General features: G+C 47.3%; 1 protein-coding gene across 4 annotated transcripts in view; it reads left to right on the forward strand.

Annotated features, from left to right (window-relative positions):
• LOC128685596 (TOG array regulator of axonemal microtubules protein 1) overlaps positions 1 to 20406 on the forward strand; it is a 398406-nt gene that overhangs the window by 20970 nt on the left and 357030 nt on the right. For all 4 annotated transcript variants that reach the window (XM_070087883.1, XM_070087884.1, XM_070087885.1 and 1 more), the window contains exon 2: positions 7337 to 9166. In XM_070087883.1, the coding sequence (XP_069943984.1) occupies positions 7682 to 9166 (1485 nt within the window). In that variant the 5' untranslated portion in view covers positions 7337 to 7681. The remainder of the gene's footprint in view (positions 1 to 7336; positions 9167 to 20406) is intronic.

Below are 20406 nucleotides of genomic sequence, written 5' to 3' on the forward strand. Positions count from 1 at the left end.
GCAAGTTATACTTTTGTATCAGTCAAATCACATATTACTCGGGTAGATAATTTCCAGTAGATCCTTCATGTGTTAGCTCAAATCACCGACCAGTATGTTTTAAATAAGTGACCCACTGATCAGAGCAGATCGACTGGTCCAAACCCTTGACTGGTCCGAACCCTTGACTGGTCCGAACCCTTGACTGGTCCGAACCCTTGACTGGTCCGAACCCGGGACTGGTTTCAAACAGTTTCGTTGGACAATAAAGCAGACTGTAAACGGATGGGGTTGTAGGCGCCTTATAAACACAAACATTATAAATCAGGAACGTGACGGTAAGCTGTCCAATATACAAAAAGAGTTAGAAACAGAAATACAAATAGCTAGAGCTTCATTTAAGGTTATTAATATAATATTCAAGAGGTTTCTAGTAGAATTGCAGTAAATCAACCATTCAAATCATTATGAAGCTGTGTGTAGTCTGTGGTCAGTCAAACAAACGGGCCTCCACATGGATAAATTGTCATTTTTGTGGAAATTGGTGTCACACCCCTTGTGCAGATATCCCAGAACTAGCTACAAGCAGTATTAAAACAAAGAAGTGTTTCTGGGTATGCCCAAATGAGGAAAATCTGTGGACTAAAATCACAAGGGTATTAAAAGAGGACAACATCAAAGCTGCTTTCATAGAAAACCTGGAAGCTTTCTACAACAGATGGGAACATAAAAAGTCTGGGCTGAATGGTACTGCCCTTGATACTGGCCATGTAGCCACAAACTGTAAGGCTGGAGGTGATGTCCTGGGAGACAGTAATAGTAAAGCTGGAGGTGCTGTCCTGGGAGACAGTAATGGTGAAGCTGGAGGTGCTGTCCTGGGAGACAGTAATGGTGAAGCTGGAGGTGCTGTCCTGGGAGACAGTAATGGTGAAGCTGGAGGTGCTGTCCTGGGAGACAGAAATGGTGAAGCGGGAGATACTGTCCTGGGAGACAGTAATGATGAAGCTGGAGATTTTGTCCAGGTAGTCGGGAATTATACGCAGGAAGGAATACATATAAATGACCACATAGGGGATAGGAGCCATAGTAGGGAAACAAGTGTAGTCAAAGATAAGATAAAACCAATATTGCAAACTAGAAATACCGCAGGAAATAGCAAACAAGAGGACTCCAATAGCAATAGTGAGGATAAATTACCAAAAACAACTGGTGGGAGCTCCATTGTTGGTGCTAGGGATGATAGAAGTAAGACAGGGAAACATGCACCAACAGGGAATACAGTCACAGAAACCCAAGGCAAGCGGAAACCAAGCCTGTGCACATACTATGCACTTGGTATCTGCTGGCATGGGAAATCTGGAAAAACAGATGGGACGTGCAACTATGACCACCCTAGAAAATGCCGTGCCCATATGACAACAGGAAAATGCAAACTCCCTTCCTGTAAGCTTTTTCACCCTGAAATGTGTACCTCTTCAGTACAGGAAAGACTGTGCTATAACTTAAATTGCCAGGCATACCATCTAAAGGGGACAAAAAGATACAAAACATCCAGGCCATGGGAAAACCTGGGTAGCCACAGCCACTCAAGAGGGAGAGGTTTTTTAGTGCCAGGAAGGAAAAAAAACTGGCAGGAAATGGCAGAAATCGTACACCAAATCCAGTCATTCCTGGAGTGGAACCACAGTCGATGGCCTCCACTCCAAACCAACAGATACAGATACTAATGCCGGAAAAAAAATCCCCCCCCCAGTACCAACAATACCACCAGTCCGATAACATTCTTCTTTGCAAATATACAGGGTCTAAAGCCAGCAACAAACAACAAAATACCTTTCATCCGTGGACTGCTTGCAGAGGCAAAGGCAATGTTCGCGGCTTTCACTGAGACCCACATAAAGGATCACTTGGACAATGAAATATGGATCCCAGGTTACAACCTATACAGATGTGACAGAGTGAACAGGCAAAAGGGGGGGGTTGGCCTGTACATTGCAGAGTCACTTGTTTGCACAGAACTGCTTAATGCCTCAAATGACGTAGTGGAAGTTTTAGCAGTAAAGGTCGATAACCAAAACCTAGTCATTGTGGTAGTCTACAAGCCTCCGGATGCAACATCCCAGCAATTCCAGGAACAGCTGTTAAAAATTGACCACTGTCTGGAAAATCTTCCAGCTCCTGCACCCAACATCTTGCTCCTGGGGGATTTCAACTTAAGGCACCTAAAATGGAGGAATATAGCAAATAATATTGTTGCAGTAATAACACCAGGAGGCAGCTCTGATGAAAACTCACACTCACACGAGCTTTTAAATCTCTGCACAAAATTCAATTTAAACCAGCAAATAATAGAGCCTACTAGACTGGAGAATACACTAGACCTCATATTCACTAACAATGATGATCTGATAAGAAATGTCACCATATCAAAAACAATATACTCAGATCACAACATAATTGAGGTTCAGACATGTATGCGAGGAGCCCCAGACCGACAAAATGAGACTAGTCACGAGGGAGCATTCACCAAATTCAACTTCAATAACAAAAACATAAAGTGGGACCAAGTAAACCAAGTCCTAACCGATATAAGCTGGGAAGATATACTAAGCAACACAGACCCAAACTTATGCCTAGAACAGATTAACTCGGTGGCACTCGATGTATGCACAAGGCTTATTCCTCTAAGAAAAAGGAGGAGTAGATGTAAAATAGAAAGAGACAGGCGCTCCCTTTACAGGCGACGGAAAAGAATAACAGAGCGGCTAAAAGAGGTCAATATATCTGAAATGCGCAGGGAGACACTGGTCAGAGAAATAGCAAGCATCGAACTTAAGCTAAAAGAATCCTTTAGGAGTCAGGAATCGCGGGAAGAACTAAAAGCTATAAATGAAATCGAAAGAAACCCAAAGTATTTCTTCTCCTATGCCAAATCAAAATCGAGAACAACGCCCAGTATTGGGCCCCTACTTAAACAAGATGGGTCCTACACAGATGACAGCAAGGAAATGAGTGAGCTACTCAAGTCCCAATATGACTCAGTTTTTAGCAAGCCGCTAACCAGACTGAGAGTCGAAGATCAAAATGAATTTTTTATGAGAGAGCCACAAAATTTGATTAACACAAGCCTATCCGATGTTATCCTGACGCCAAATGACTTCGAACAGGCGATAAATGACATGCCCATGCACTCTGCCCCAGGGCCAGACTCATGGAACTCTGTGTTCATCAAGAACTGCAAGAAGCCCCTATCACGAGCCTTTTCCATCCTATGGAGAGGGAGCATGGACACGGGGGTCGTCCCTCAGTTACTAAAAACAACAGACATAGCCCCACTCCACAAAGGGGGCAGTAAAGCAACAGCAAAGAACTACAGACCAATAGCACTAACATCCCATATCATAAAAATCTTTGAAAGGGTCCTAAGAAGCAAGATCACCACCCATCTAGAAACCCATCAGTTACACAACCCAGGGCAACATGGGTTTAGAACAGGTCGCTCCTGTCTGTCTCAGCTACTGGATCACTACGACAAGGTCCTAAATGCACTAGAAGACAAAAAGAATGCAGATGTAATATATACAGACTTTGCAAAAGCCTTCGACAAGTGTGACCATGGCGTAATAGCGCACAAAATGCGTGCTAAAGGAATAACAGGAAAAGTCGGTCGATGGATCTATAATTTCCTCACTAACAGAACACAGAGAGTAGTCGTCAACAGAGTAAAGTCCGAGGCAGCTACGGTGAAAAGCTCTGTTCCACAAGGCACAGTACTAGCTCCCATCTTGTTCCTCATCCTCATATCCGACATAGACAAGGATGTCAGCCACAGCACCGTGTCTTCCTTTGCAGATGACACCCGAATCTGCATGACAGTGTCTTCCATTGCAGACACTGCAAGGCTCCAGGCGGACATCAACCAAATCTTTCAGTGGGCTGCAGAAAACAATATGAAGTTCAACGATGAGAAATTTCAATTACTCAGATATGGTAAACATGAGGAAATTAAATCTTCATCAGAGTACAAAACAAATTCTGGCCACGAAATAGAGCGAAACACCAACGTCAAAGACCTGGGAGTGATTATGTCGGAGGATCTCACCTTCAAGGACCATAACATTGTATCAATCGCATCTGCTAGAAAAATGACAGGATGGATAATGAGAACCTTCAAAACTAGGGAGGCCAAGCCCATGATGACACTCTTCAGGTCACTTGTTCTATCTAGGCTGGAATATTGCTGCACTCTAACAGCACCTTTCAAGGCAGGTGAAATTGCCGACCTAGAAAATGTACAGAGAACTTTCACGGCGCGCATAACGGAGATAAAACACCTCAATTACTGGGAGCGCTTGAGGTTTCTAAACCTGTATTCCCTGGAACGCAGGAGGGAGAGATACATGATTATATACACCTGGAAAATCCTAGAGGGACTAGTACCGAACTTGCACACGAAAATCACTCACTACGAAAGCAAAAGACTTGGCAGACGATGCACCATCCCCCCAATGAAAAGCAGGGGTGTCACTAGCACGTTAAGAGACCATACAATAAGTGTCAGGGGCCCGAGACTGTTCAACTGCCTCCCAGCACACATAAGGGGGATTACCAACAGACCCCTGGCAGTCTTCAAGCTGGCACTGGACAAGCACCTAAAGTCAGTTCCTGATCAGCCGGGCTGTGGCTCGTACGTTGGTTTGCGTGCAGCCAGCAGCAACAGCCTGGTTGATCAGGCGCTGATCCACCAGGAGGCCTGGTCACAGACCGGGCCGCGGGGGCGTTGACCCCCGAAACTCTCTCCAGGTAAACTCCAGGTATGTTGAAAAGATTAGCCAAAGGTGTGCTAAGCTCCTCTTTACATTCCTTTAGAACCCTTGCATACAGTTCATCAGGGCCTGGGGATTTGTTAGGTTTTAATTTATCTATTTGCCTAAGGACCATGTCACTTGTGACCCTAACAGTGCACAGTTTATTATCGTCCTGTTCTACATAATTTATCATTACTGGAATATCGCTGGTATCCTCCTGTGTAAAAACTGAGAGGAAGTATGTGTTAAAAATTCTACACATTTCCTTATCACTGTCAGTGAGCTGACCCGAGGAACTTTTGAGTGGGCCTATCTTGTCCCTGATCTTACTTCTGTATACCTCTGTAATTAGTATTTTATTACAGGTAAACCACACAATAACCAAAATCTGTAAACCCCGCATTGTAATCCTTATAGAGAATAAACTTGATTGATATGCTTCGGATTCTTAAAGACAACGGTACTGAGCACCTGCTTCTAGCCTGGGACTAATTACCTCATCTTCGTCCTCTGTTGTTCCCATTCTTATCCCTCTCGCATATATATAACTGGATTCATCACTCTTTTGTTATATATAATAGAAATGGTTATAATTATAAACATATTTTTTTAAAGGGGTGGACGGGTAAGCTAGCGGAAAACGTCGGTCAGGTGAGCAACAGTTGCAGCTGCGGGTCATCATATGACTTAACACCTGCGTCATGAAACACTTGTATGTCCTGTTTCTTGACAAACCTTATACCCACCATCTTTTCTGTTGGTGTGACTTTGTAAATGGTCCAAGTCGGACTGACACGTCGTCGTAAGCTCCTCTCTCCTATGTTAGTTTAATATGTTTATTATGCACCCCATACCCTATGTGCGGGTTATTTGTGTATTGTCCTGGTCACGGCATTGTGCCATTTTGTTCTTTCTGTTTTTGTCCCTGTATTGTACTGATAAAACCTCTAGTTGGCGAAACGTCTACATAAAAAATAATACCCAGTTGTTGCACGTGTCTTCTTCAACTTGTCGGTAGTGTATACCATTAATGTTATAAAATATATTATTGAGCCTCATCAATTTTCCTCCAGCAGGCGCTGTGTGACTCCTAAAGGTTTAGTGCTTCACCCTTGATTATAATAGTAATCGTGCATAAAATAGGTAAAAATTTGTATGCCCCAATTTTAGAATAATCTATTGTAATCCCATATAGTAAGTATTGCAGATAGAATAATGTTCTTGATAACACCGGTAAAGATGGACATAGATGGAATAAAATACAGACACGATGGAAAGGTAGACACAATGCATTATAATGTGATCCTTTATTGACAACGTTTCGCACATATAGTGGGCTTTATAAAGCCACAGACTTTAAAATCACAGGTATTTGTGACTATAAAGTCACAAATATCTGTTTGTGACTTTATAAAGCCCACTGTGTGGGAGAAATGTTGTCAGTCAAGGATTACATTATACTGCATTTGTCTTCACTTTTTCACAATAATGATAAATCGACATAACGGAAAGCTACTTCTTTCTTGTGTTAAAGTTAATTAGTGTGGGGAAGGTGAAAGTCTACTTCACCGTGATAAATGGTCGTATTGCTGCAGCAAGAAATGTCGATGTTAATGTAATTACTGTTTGAATATTGGGGTTAAAAAATATGGACGCTCATTGTTACCAACGAAATTAGTTTTCATTTGTGGAGCAAAAGCAACAACAAACAAAATTATTGTTAAGGTGTACTTTAGTAATAATTTTGTTTGCCAGTGAGAGGGACATTGCTCACTGGTTCAAGTATTCCGTTCACAGCCACAGGGTTCCGAGCTTGAAACATGGGTAAGATTTGTTTCCCCATTGCCCACTGAACCGTAAAAAAATGGGCATTGCTGTACAAATAAATTAGAACGGCCGCTTTTGCCCCAAGGCAAAAATGTCCACTTGAAAAAAGCATCAGACCACCACTAAATATATCTCAGCATTACGGTGTATTTAGTGATACTAACTAAAAAATATCACTTCTACCGCCTCTCTCGTGCTGTAGTTTCTTGCAGTCATCTCATATTTGGATTCTCTCTAGCTTTACGTCATTGCGAATAGCACGCAAAAGGCTATCCGCCGCATTACGTCATTTATACCAGAAATATGGAACTTAGAACTAAGCCTTGGAGGACTCCGTTATCATATCTCGCACATCTTGGTTTCGTTTCTCACTGTTGACTGTTTTATGTATTCTTTTATCTAAGTTAGCAGCCTAGTTGTCTCGCAAGCTTGCTTCTCCACTCTGTTATTCTTCTGCCAGACACTAAGTCGTAGGCCTTGTAAGCTGAGGATATACAGTCAACCCATCTGTCTCTTTCTCTTAGGTTTTTCGTTATGAATTTCTCATGTAATAGCTTTGATTTTTTCCTTTTGTGTTGCTAATAAAAAAATACGAAGTCATTGGCTTTAATTTTTATATGCCTCTGATTAAATTTGTTCATTGAGTTTCATGTGTGGAGTGTGGATTACTTGATCCTTGTTTGTGTATCCATCAATTAATACATTATTTTTTTATTTTACAGTGTGAGGATGGGTCAGGAGCTGGAAGGGGAGGAGGCTTCAACAGACGAGCCCAGGAGCTGGGTGGGGAGGAGGGCAGTCACCCACACCCTGTTCTCCACCCTATCACACTCTACTGTGACTCCACTTGAGCTTCGCCCTAGTATAATATACAGAACATCACAGTAAAAAACTATTCACAAAGACTTGGATAAATATTATTGTGTTGTTATCGCATGGCCTTTTCAACCAGAATGAGCAGACAGGTGTTGCCACCCCATGGCGTGGCGTGGCGTGACATGATCTCCAAAGGCGATCTGATTTACAAGAGTGCTCTGTAATATCCGTCGCAGCAAGACGTCATAAAGATGGCGACTATTGAGAACATGCCACAGCCTAGTGACGTTCTGGACGTCTCGTCCCAAGCGCCTCTAGTATCACATACTTTTCCCCAGGCGTCCTCGCTAGTGGCAGCAGGCTCTCACTTCCCGGCCACCATGTTGGCCAGATCCGGTGCAAAGTCTGCTAAGGAAAAGAGAGATGTTGACAACCACTGTGAAAACTCTTCCAGACATTCGGCCCCAGCCGTTGGTCGTGTATCACCTGTCAAGGGATCTGTGGAGTCATCGGTCTCGGGTTCTCTGTCCCCCAGCAGTGTCTCGCCTCAGGCTCCTCAATCAGATGATCTCGAATCCCCGATGGCCGTTTCCAGGAATAGTGATGATGAAAGTCCCTTCCCAGAGGAAACTATAAACCGGCTGTCGCAATATTCTCTTACGCCGGAACCCATTACACCAAGTCTTCCAAGAAATAAGATCCAATTCATTATCTCGTTAAAAGGGGAATTAAAAAAACATAATACAATTCCTGCAAACTTCAACAAACTTGGCTTTTTCGAAGAACTGTACAAACTATTGGCGGACGACATGTGGGAGATCCGCAATGAGACTACACTCCTCATCCTTGACCTACTTCCATACCTCAAGAGCGACGTGGACAGCTGCATGGCTATCGTGCTTCCTAACCTCATACCTAACCTGGGAGACAGTCGGGCTCGACTCCAGAAGTCAAACGTTAAGCTTCTTAAAGCTTACGCCTCCGTAAGCAAGGATAAAGAAGGGCTTGTTGAAGATCTGGTTACCTACGGCATCAACCACAAGAAGAAGAATGTTAGCAAAATGGCCACACTGAACATAATTCACCTCTTGACGAAAGATTTATACGAAGTCGACCTTTCTCTCTTGGCTCAGTCCCTCTATACGAAGCTCCAAGACTCCGACATGAAGCCCGCAGCTCTACCGACATTCAGGCAGCTTCGAAGTCTAGTTGGAGAAGAGAAGTTTAATAGCTACATAAACTATCTGAGTTCTCGGTCGCGGGAAATGCTTGATGAGCTCCTCGAGTGTGTGAGCCCAAGTGCCAAGGAAGTAAAGAGTGAGGCTGAAAACGATGACCACAAAAACGACGGCGGCAACGACCAACACACCGGTGATAACGACCAACAGAACGACGGCACCGATGACCAACAGAACACCAGTAATAACCAACAAAACGATGGCATTGACGACCAACAGAATGACGGGGATGATGAGCAACAGAACGTCGTCGACCACAAGGAAAGTGAAAGCGGCGACAAAAATAATGAAATCGAAAACGGCAAGCTCGAAAATAACGAGCACAAAAGGGACGACGATATAAACGGCGATAACGACGACCACGAGTATAGCAACGATGTGGTTTTGCCAACTCTGGAGGAGAGGAGGCACAGCCCCGATGGAAAGATAGGAAGCAGCCAGGGAAGAACAGAGTTCGGGATTATTGACGCTGCCATCATTGATAAAATACGACATCCCGTGAGTAACTCAGTTTCTTCGATTTATATTGCATTAATAACATTTCAGATGGTCATGAAAGGGGTTACCTTCATAATGTAGTTTGCAGTCACGTATCAGTAATGAACGGAAAATCATTTGAACATCGTACTGTGTGTGAGAGTTGAGGCTCTTGATCCTATAGCTGGATCCATGCATGGATGTAAGGAGGAGTAATACTATATACAAATGGTATGCAAAACCGACAAGTAGATGACGAGGACATATGTGCAACACTTGGGTATCTTTATTGTGGAGACGTTACACCAATCAGTGGCTTAATGAATCCAACCACCTATGGGATGTTCCTTGATACTGGTGCTACGATCCTCATTTAAGAAAATGAACTTGTGCTCAATTCCTTGAATCGATCCTGACTGCCTTGCTTCTTCCCTCTCTCTTAGGTGCTGTGTCACCCCTCCGAGTTTAGCGTTTCCCCTCATGAATGTAATAATTTATTAGTACAGATAGTAATACCCAAGTGTTGCACGTGTGTTTTATTCAAAGGGAAAGTTATGATCTACTTGCCTAGTTCTCTCCTTCCCTTCTCATTTTCCTGCCTCTCTCCTACGTTAACAAAGGTGCCATCAAGTAGGTCACCACACCGGAAATAGTATCCACTACGCACCTGGTCTTGGTATTGACCCTCCTCACATTCCAGCCCTAATGTGCACACACACACGCTTTTTATAGAGCGTAGCCACGAGTACGCAAGTGACATGTTGGGCGTGATACGCCACCCACAAGGTCAATGGCCTCACCTCACTGGTGGGGAAAAGGAAGTAACTGTCCTCACGTCACTGGTGGAGAGGAGGTGACTGTTCTCACCTCTCTGGTGGGGAGGATGTGATTGTCCTCACCTTACTGGTGAGGAGAAGGTCACTGTCCTCACCTCACTGGTGGGGAGGAGGTCACTGTTCTCACCTCACTGGTGGGGAGGTTGTCACTGTTCTCGCCTCACCGGTGGGGGAGGTCCTTGTCCTCATCTCACTGGTGGGGAGGAGGTGACTGTCCTCACCTCACTGGTGGGGGCAGGTCACTCTCCTCACCTCACTGGTGGGGAGGTCACTCTCCTCACCTCACTTGTGGGGGGAGGTCATTCTCCTCACGTCACTGATGGGGAGGTCACTCTCCTCACCTCACTGGTGGGGGGAGGTCACTCTCCTCACCTCACTGGTGGGGAGGTCACTCCTCACCTCACTGGTGCGGAAGTCACTCTCCTCACCTCACTTGTGGGGGAAGTCACTCTCCTCGCCTCACTGATGTGGGAGGTCACTTTCCTCACCTCACTGGTGGGTGAGGTCACTCTCCTCACCTCACTGGTGGGGGAGGTCACCCTCCTCACCTCACTTGTGGGGGGAGGTCATTCTCCTCACGTCACTGATGGGGAGGTCACTCTCCTCACCTCACTGGTGGGGGAGGTCACTCTCCTCACCTCACTGGTGGGGAGGTCACTCCTCACCTCACTGGTGCGGAAGTCACTCTCCTCACCTCACTTGTGGGGGGAAGTCACTCTCCTCGCCTCACTGATGTGGGAGGTCACTTTCCTCACCTCACTGGTGGGTGAGGTCACTCTCCTCGCCTCACTGATGTGAGAGGTCACTCTCCTCACCTCACTGATGTGGAAGGTCACTCTCACCTCACTGGTGGGGGAAGTCATTCTCGCCTCACTGGTGGGGGAGGTCACTCCTCACCTCACTGATGGGGAGGTCACTCTCCTCACCCCACTGGTGGGGGAGGTCACTCTTCTCCCCTCACTGGTAGGGGAGGTCACTCCTCACCTCACTGGTGGGGGAGGTCACTCTCCTCACCTCACTGGTGGGGGAGGTCACTCTCCTCACCTCACTGGTGGGGATGTCACTCCTCACCTCACTGGTGGGGGAGGTCACTCTCCTCACCTCACTGGTGGGGGAGGTCAATCTCACCTCACTGGTGGGGGAGGTCACTCCTCACCTCACTGGTGGGGGAAGTCACTCTCCTCACCTCACTGGTGGGGGAGGTCACTCTCCTCACCTCACTGGTGAGGGAGGTCACTCACCTCACTGGTGAGGGAGGTCACTCACCTCACTGATCTGGGAGGTCACTCTCCTCACCTCACTGGTGGGGGAGGTCACTCTTCTCACCTCACTGGTGGGGAGGTCACTCTCCTCACCTCACTGGTGAGGGAGGTCACTCACATCACTGATGGGGAGGTCACTCTCCTCACCTCACTGGTGGGGGAGGTCACTCTCCTCACCTCACTGGTGGGGAGGTCACTCTCCTCACCGGTGGGGGAGGTCACTCTCCTCACTGGTGGGGGGGTCACTCTCCTCACCTCACTGATGGGGAGGTCACTCTCCTCACCTCACTGGTGGGGGAGGTCACTCACCTCACTGGTGGGAGGAGGTCACTCTCCTCACCTCACTGGTGGGGGAGGTCACTACTCACCTCACTGGTGGGGGAGGTCACTCTCCTCACCTCACTTGTGGGGGAAATCGCTCTCATTTCACTGATGTGAGAGGTCACTCTCCTCACCTCATTGGTGGGGTAGGCCACTCTCCTCACCTCACTGATGGGGAGGTCACCTCACTGGCGGGGAGGTCACTCACCTCACTGGTGGGGGAGGTCACTCTCCTTACCTCACTGGTGGGGGAGGTCACTCACCTCACTGATGGGGGAGGTCACTCTCCTCACCTCACTGGTGAGGGAGGTCACTCTCCTCACCTCACTGATGGGGAGGTCACTCTCCTCACCTCACTGGTGGGGGAGGTCACTCTCCTCACCTCACTGATGGGGAGGTCACTCACCTCACTGGTGGGGGAGGTCACTCACCTCACTGGTGGGAGAGGTCACTCTCCTCACCTCACTGGTGGGGGAGGTCACTCACCTCACTGGTGGAGGGAGGTCACTCTCCTCACCTCACTGATGGGGAGGTCACTCTCCTCACCTCACTGGTGGGGGAGGTCACTCTCCTCACCTCACTGGTTGTGGAGGTCACTCTCCTCACCTCACTGATGGGAGGAGGTCACTCTCCTCACCTTACTGATGGGAGGAGGTCACTCTCCTCACCTCACTGATGGGAGGAGGTCACTCTCCTCACCTCACTGATGGGAGGAGGTCATTCTCCTCACCTCACTGGTGGGAGGTCACTCTCCTCACCTCACTGGTGGGGGCAGGTCACTCTCCTCACCTCACTGGTGGGGGAGGTCACTCTCCTCACCTCACTGATAGGGGTCACTCTCCTCACCTCACTGGTGGGGCAGGTCACCCTCCTCACCTCACTGGTGGGGGGAGGTCACTCTCCTCACCTCACTGGTGGGGGAGGTCACTCCTCACCTCACTGGTGGGAGGAGGTCACTCTCCTCACCTCACTGATGGGGGAGGTCACTCTCCTCACCTCACTGGTGGGGGAGGTCACTCTCCTCACCTCACTGATAGGGGTCACTCTCCTCACCTCCCTGGTGGGGGAGGTCACTCTCCTCACCTCACTGGTGGGGGAGGTCACCCTCCTCACCTCACTGGTGGGGGAGGTCATTCCTCACCTCACTGGTGGGAGGAGGTCACTCTCCTCACCTCACTGGTGGGGGAGGTCACTCTCCTCACCTCACTGGTGGGGGGAGGTCACTCTCCTCACCTCACTGGTGGGGAGGTCACTCTCCTCACCGGTGGGGGAGGTCACTCTCCTCACCTCACTGGTGGGGGGAGGTCACTCTCCTCACCTCACTGGTGGGGGGAGGTCACTCTCCTCACCTCACTGGTGGGGGGAGGTCACTCCTCACCTCACTGGTGGGGGAGGTCACTCTCCTCACCTCACTGGTGAGGGAGGTCACTCTCCTCACCTCACTGGTGGGGGAGGTCACTCTCCTCACCTCACTGGTGGGGGGAGGTCACTCTCCTCACCTCACTGGTGGGGGAGGTCATTCTCCTCACCTCACTGGTGGGGGAGGACCCTCTCCTCACCTCACTGGTGGGGGAAGTCACTCTCCTCACCTCACTGGTGGGGGAGGTCACTCTCCTCACCTCACTGATGTGGGAGGTCACTCTCCTCACCTCACTGATGTGGGAGGTCACTCCTCACCTCACTGATGTGGGAGGTCACTCTCCTCACCTCACTGGTGAGGGAGGTCACTCACCTCACCTCACTGGTGGGGGGAGGTCACTCTCCTCACTGGTGAGGGAGGCCACTCACTCACCTCACTGGTGGGAGAGGTCACTCTCCTCACCTCACTGGTGGGGGAGGTCACTCACCTCACTGGTGGGGGAGGTCACTCTCCTTACCTCACTGGTGAGGGAGGTCACTCTCCTCACCTCACTGGTGAGGGAGGTCACTCTCCTCACCTCACTGGTGAGGGAGGTCACTCTCCTCACCTCACTGATGGGGAGGTCACTCTCCTCACCTCACTGGTGGGGGAGGTCACTCTCCTCACCTCACTGATGGGGGGAGGTCACTCTCCGCACCTCACTGGTGGGGGGAGGTCACTCTCCTCACCTCACTGGTGGGGGGAGGTCACTCCTCACCTCACTGGTGGGGGAGGTCACTCTCCTCACCTCACTGGTGGGGAGGTCACTCTCCTCACCGGTGGGGGAGGTCACTCTCCTCACCTCACTGGTGGGGGAGGTCACTCTCCTCACCTCACTGGTGGGGGGAGGTCACTCTCCTCACCTCACTGGTGGGGGAGGTCACTCTCCTCACCTCACTGGTGGGGGAGGTCAGTCTCCTCACCTCACTGGTGGGGAGGTCACTCTCCTCACTGGTGAGGGAGGTCACTCTCCTCACCTCACTGGTGGGGGGAGGTCACTCTCCTCACCTCACTGGTGAGGGAGGTCACTCTCCTCACCTCACTGGTGAGGGAGGTCACTCTCCTCACCTCACTGGTGAGGGAGGTCACTCTCCTCACCTCACTGGTGGGGGGAGGTCACTCTCCTCACTGGTGAGGGAGGCCACTCTCCTCACCTCACTGGTGAGGGAGGTCACTCTCCTCACCTCACTGGTGAGGGAGGTCACTCTCCTCACCTCACTGGTGAGGGAGGTCACTCTCCTCACCTCACTGGTGAGGGAGGTCACTCTCCTCACCTCACTGGTGAGGGAGGCCACTCTCCTCACCTCACTGGTGAGGGAGGTCACTGTCCTCACCTCACTGGTGAGGGAGGTCACTCTCCTCACCTCATTGGTGGGGGAGGTCACTCTCCTCACCTCACTGGTGGGGGGAGGTCACTGTCCTCTGATAAGTTACATTACGTATTTAGAAAATTTGAGCCTCATGACTCTTTTTTAAGAGTGGAATTTGGAGTGTGAAGTGAAGGTGATATTATATTCTTCTGACCAGAGTCTTTGGTAAGATGGGTAAGGAAGAAGGATGGGTAAGGAAGAAGGATGGGTAAGGAAGAAGGATGGGTAAGGAAGAAGGATGGGTAAGGAAGAAGGATAGGTAAGGAAGAAGGATGGGTAAGGAAGAAGGATAGGTAAGGAAGAAGGATGGGTAAGGAAGAAGGATGGGTAAGGAAGAAGGATGGGTAAGGAAGAAGGATGGGTAAGGAAGAAGGATGGGTAAGGAAGAAGGATGGGTAAGGAAGAAGGATGGGTAAGGAAGAAGGATGGGTAAGGAAGAAGGATGGGTAAGGAAGAAGGGTGGGTAAGGAAGAAGGATGGGTAAGGAAGAAGGATGGGTAAGGAAGAAGGATGGGTAAGGAAGAAGGATGGGTAAGGAAGAAGGGTGGGTAAGGAAGAAGGATGGGTAAGGAAGAAGGATGGGTAAGGAAGAAGGATGGGTAAGGAAGAAGGATGGGTAAGGAAGAAGGATGGGTAAGGAAGAAGGATGGGTAAGGAAGAAGGATGGGTAACGAAGAAGGATAGGTAAGGAAGAAGGATGGGTAAGGAAGAAGGATAGGTAAGGAAGAAGGATGGGTAAGGAAGAAGGATGGGTAAGGAAGAAGGATGGGTAAGGAAGAAGGATGGGTAAGGAAGAAGGATGGGTAAGGAAGAAGGATGGGTAAGGAAGAAGGATGGGTAAGGAAGAAGGATGGGTAAGGAAGAAGGATAGGTAAGGAAGAAGGGTGGGTAAGGAAGAAGGATGGGTAAGGAAGAAGGATGGGTAAGGAAGAAGGATGGGTAAGGAAGAAGGATAGGTAAGGAAGAAGGGTGGGTAAGGAAGAAGGATGGGTAAGGAAGAAGGATAGGTAAGGAAGAAGGATGGGTAAGGAAGAAGGATAGGTAAGGAAGAAGGATGGGTAAGGAAGAAGGATAGGTAAGGAAGAAGGATGGGTAAGGAAGAAGGATAGGTAAGGAAGAAGGATAGGTAAGGAAGAAGGGTGGGTAAGGAAGAAGGATAGGTAAGGAAGAAGGATGGGTAAGGAAGAAGGATAGGTAAGGAAGAAGGATGGGTAAGGAAGAAGGATGGGTAAGGAAGAAGGTTGGGTAAGGAAGAAGGATGGGTAAGGAAGAAGGATGGGTAAGGAAGAAGGATGGGTAAGGAAGAAGGATAGGTAAGGAAGAAGGATGGGTAAGGAAGAAGGATAGGTAAGGAAGAAGGATGGGTAAGGAAGAAGGATGGGTAAGGAAGAAGGATGGGTAAGGAAGAAGGATGGGTAAGGAAGAAGGATAGGTAAGGAAGAAGGATGGGTAAGGAAGAAGGATAGGTAAGGAAGAAGGATGGGTAAGGAAGAAGGATAGGTAAGGAAGAAGGATAGGTAAGGAAGAAGGGTGGGTAAGGAAGAAGGATAGGTAAGGAAGAAGGGTGGGTAAGGAAGAAGGATAGGTAAGGAAGAAGGATGGGTAAGGAAGAAGGATGGGTAAGGAAGAAGGTTGGGTAAGGAAGAAGGATGGGTAAGGAAGAAGGATGGGTAAGGAAGAAGGATGGGTAAGGAAGAAGGATAGGTAAGGAAGAAGGGTGGGTAAGGAAGAAGGATGGGTAAGGAAGAAGGATAGGTAAGGAAGAAGGATGGGTAAGGAAGAAGGATAGGTAAGGAAGAAGGATGGGTAAGGAAGAAGGATAGGTAAGGAAGAAGGATAGGTAAGGAAGAAGGGTGGGTAAGGAAGAAGGATAGGTAAGGAAGAAGGGTGGGTAAGGAAGAAGGATAGGTAAGGAAGAAGGATGGGTAAGGAAGAAGGATGGGTAAGGAAGAAGGTTGGGTAAGGAAGAAGGATGGGTAAGGAAGAAGGATAGGTAAGGAAGAAGGATGGGTAAGGAAGAAGGATAGGTAAGGAAGAAGGATGGGTAAGGAAGAAGGATAGGTAAGGAAGAAGGATAGGTAAGGAAGAAGGGTGGGTAAGGAAGAAGGATAGGTAAGGAAGAAGGATGGGTAAGGAAGAAGGATGGGTAAGGAAGAATGTTGGGTAAGGAAGAAGGATGGGTAAGGAAGAAGGATAGGTAAGGAAGAAGGATGGGTAAGGAAGAAGGATAGGTAAGGAAGAAGGATGGGTAAGGAAGAAGGATGGGTAAGGAAGAAGGATAGGTAAGGAAGAAGGATAGGTAAGGAAGAAGGATGGGTAAGGAAGAAGGTTGGGTAAGGAAGAAGGATAGGTAAGGAAGAAGGATAGGTAAGGAAGAAGGATGGGTAAGGAAGAAAGATGGGTAAGGAAGAAGGATGGGTAAGGAAGAAGGATGGGTAAGGAAGAAGGATGGGTAAGGAAGAAGGATAGGTAAGGAAGAAGGATAGGTAAGGAAGAAGGATGGGTAAGGAAGAAGGATGGGTAAGGAAGAAGGATGGGTAAGGAAGAAGGATGGGTAAGGAAGAAGGATGGGTAAGGAAGAAGGATGGGTAAGGAAGAAGGATGGGTAAGGAAGAAGGATGGGTAAGGAAGAAGGATGGGTAAGGAAGAAGGATGGGTAAGGAAGAAGGATAGGTAAGGAAGAAGGATAGGTAAGGAAGAAGGATGGGTAAGGAAGAAGGATGGGTAAGGAAGAAGGATGGGTAAGGAAGAAGAATGGGTAAGGAAGAAGGATGGGTAAGGAAGAAGGATAGGTAAGGAAGAAGGATGGGTAAGGAAGAAGGATGGGTAAGGAAGAAGGATGGGTAAGGAAGAAGGATGGGTAAGGAAGAAGGATGGGTAAGGAAGAAGGATGGGTAAGGAAGAAGGATGGGTAAGGAAAAGGATGGGTAAGGAAGAAGTTTGGGTAAGGAAGAAGGATGGGTAAGGAAGAAGGATGGGTAAGGAAGAAGGATGGGTAAGGAAGAAGGATGGGTAAGGAAGAAGGATAGGTAAGGAAGAAGGATAGGTAAGGAAGAAGGGTGGGTAAGGAAGAAGGATAGGTAAGGAAGAAGGGTGGGTAAGGAAGAAGGATAGGTAAGGAAGAAGGATGGGTAAGGAAGAAGGATGGGTAAGGAAGAAGGTTGGGTAAGGAAGAAGGATGGGTAAGGAAGAAGGATAGGTAAGGAAGAAGGATGGGTAAGGAAGAAGGATAGGTAAGGAAGAAGGATGGGTAAGGAAGAAGGATAGGTAAGGAAGAAGGATAGGTAAGGAAGAAGGGTGGGTAAGGAAGAAGGATAGGTAAGGAAGAAGGATGGGTAAGGAAGAAGGATGGGTAAGGAAGAATGTTGGGTAAGGAAGAAGGATGGGTAAGGAAGAAGGATAGGTAAGGAAGAAGGATGGGTAAGGAAGAAGGATAGGTAAGGAAGAAGGATGGGTAAGGAAGAAGGATGGGTAAGGAAGAAGGATAGGTAAGGAAGAAGGATAGGTAAGGAAGAAGGATGGGTAAGGAAGAAGGTTGGGTAAGGAAGAAGGATAGGTAAGGAAGAAGGATAGGTAAGGAAGAAGGATGGGTAAGGAAGAAAGATGGGTAAGGAAGAAGGATGGGTAAGGAAGAAGGATGGGTAAGGAAGAAGGATGGGTAAGGAAGAAGGATAGGTAAGGAAGAAGGATAGGTAAGGAAGAAGGATGGGTAAGGAAGAAGGATGGGTAAGGAAGAAGGATGGGTAAGGAAGAAGGATGGGTAAGGAAGAAGGATGGGTAAGGAAGAAGGATGGGTAAGGAAGAAGGATGGGTAAGGAAGAAGGATGGGTAAGGAAGAAGGATGGGTAAGGAAGAAGGATGGGTAAGGAAGAAGGATAGGTAAGGAAGAAGGATAGGTAAGGAAGAAGGATGGGTAAGGAAGAAGGATGGGTAAGGAAGAAGGATGGGTAAGGAAGAAGAATGGGTAAGGAAGAAGGATGGGTAAGGAAGAAGGATAGGTAAGGAAGAAGGATGGGTAAGGAAGAAGGATGGGTAAGGAAGAAGGATGGGTAAGGAAGAAGGATGGGTAAGGAAGAAGGATGGGTAAGGAAGAAGGATGGGTAAGGAAGAAGGATGGGTAAGGAAAAGGATGGGTAAGGAAGAAGTTTGGGTAAGGAAGAAGGATGGGTAAGGAAGAAGGATGGGTAAGGAAGAAGGATGGGTAAGGAAGAAGGATGGGTAAGGATAGAAATATTGGAAAAGGGTGGGAGGGAAGGGGATATTGATGTATTGAATAATTGTATGTTGTATACCGCCTCTGTATTAGTGTGTATACCTGGTATGTATATCTCTTGTCAAGTATATAATTTATAACTTTGTATGACACCCAAACGATAATAATAATAATAATAATAATAATAATAATAATAATAATATTAATAATAATAATAATAATAATAATAATAATAATAATCTCAGTACATATTAACTTACAAGTTTTTGGCCAAGCAAGATTCCTGAAGTCTCTCTCGGTGAGCGATGTAATTGCGTGCTGTATCTGATAATCTGGAATCAATGCCTTTTAAACCATGTGAACGGTACGTTATGTCTTATTACAAGTACCACTACGTGAACGGTACGTCATGTCTTATTACAAGTACCACTACGTGAACGGTACGTCATGTCTTATTACAAGTACCACTACGTGAACGGTACGTCATGTCTTATTACAAGTACCTCTACGTGAACGGTACGTCATGTCTTATTACATGTACCACTACGTGAACGGTACGTCATGTCTTATTACAAGTACCACTACGTGAACGGTACGTCATGTCTTATTACATGTACCACTACGTGAACGGTACGTCATGTCTTATTACAAGTACCACTACGTGAACGGTACGTCATGTCTTATTACATGTACCTCTACGTGAACGGTACGTCATGTCTTATTACATGTACCACTACGTGAACGGTACGTCATGTCATATTACATGTACCACTACGTGAACGGTACGTCATGTCTTATTACATGTACCACTACGTGAACGGTACGTCATGTCTTATTACAAGTACCACTACGTGAACGGTACGTCATGTCATATTACATGTACCACTACGTGAACGGTACGTCATGTCATCTTACATGTACCACTACGTGAACGGTACGTCATGTCTTATTACATGTACCACTACGTGAACAGTACGTCATGTCTTAGTACAAGTACCACTACGTGAACAGTACGTCATGTCATAGTACAAGTACAATTACGTGAACGGTACGTCATGTCATAGTACAAGTACCACTACGTGAACGGTACGTCATGTCATAGTACAAGTACCTCTACGTGAACGGTACGTCATGTCATATTACATGTACCACTACGTGAACGGTACGTCATGTCATATTACATGTACCATTACGTGAACGGTACGTCATGTCATAGTACAAGTACCACTACGTGAACGGTACGTCATGTCATAGTACAAGTACCACTACGTGAACGGTACGTCATATCATATTACAAGTACCACTACTGCGTGAGTGGTACGTCGTATTACATAATTACTTGCAGCATCACCTCACCAACATTCGCGTTACCAGATTACTGGAAACAGCACCTCGCTGTCGATTAGTTTTAATATTAATTCATATTACTAATATCTCCCGTTAATTAACGTTATCACTTTTTTTTTTTAAATAAATTTTCATTGGATCTGGAGGTTGCATGTTATTCCCCCTGATGAAGGTCAGCTTGCGTGCTGTGTAATTGATGGTCGGCTGAAGCTACCACACAAGAAGTGCATGTTTTACAGCCTTGCTTCAGGGAACTTGGTGTGTGTTAGCAGCAGCAGCAGTAAGTTGGCAGGTGGTATAGACACAAGTAAGGCAGAGTAAGTCTTTATTTTAGAAGGTGTTTCGTTCAGGATTGAGGTTTAACCTGGGAGAAATACGCAAAGAGGATTTTTTTCTGTTTTACATGACCTTTTACTTTGTTGTTGCCTTCCTTCGTTTTGCTGTACTCACCTGGTTGTGGTTGTAGGGATCGAGTCATAGCTCCTGGTCCCGCCTCTTCACTGGCCGCTACTG

Source organism: Cherax quadricarinatus, chromosome 23, assembly GCF_038502225.1.
Source record: "Cherax quadricarinatus isolate ZL_2023a chromosome 23, ASM3850222v1, whole genome shotgun sequence".
Classification (NCBI taxonomy): Eukaryota; Metazoa; Arthropoda; class Malacostraca; order Decapoda; family Parastacidae; genus Cherax; species Cherax quadricarinatus.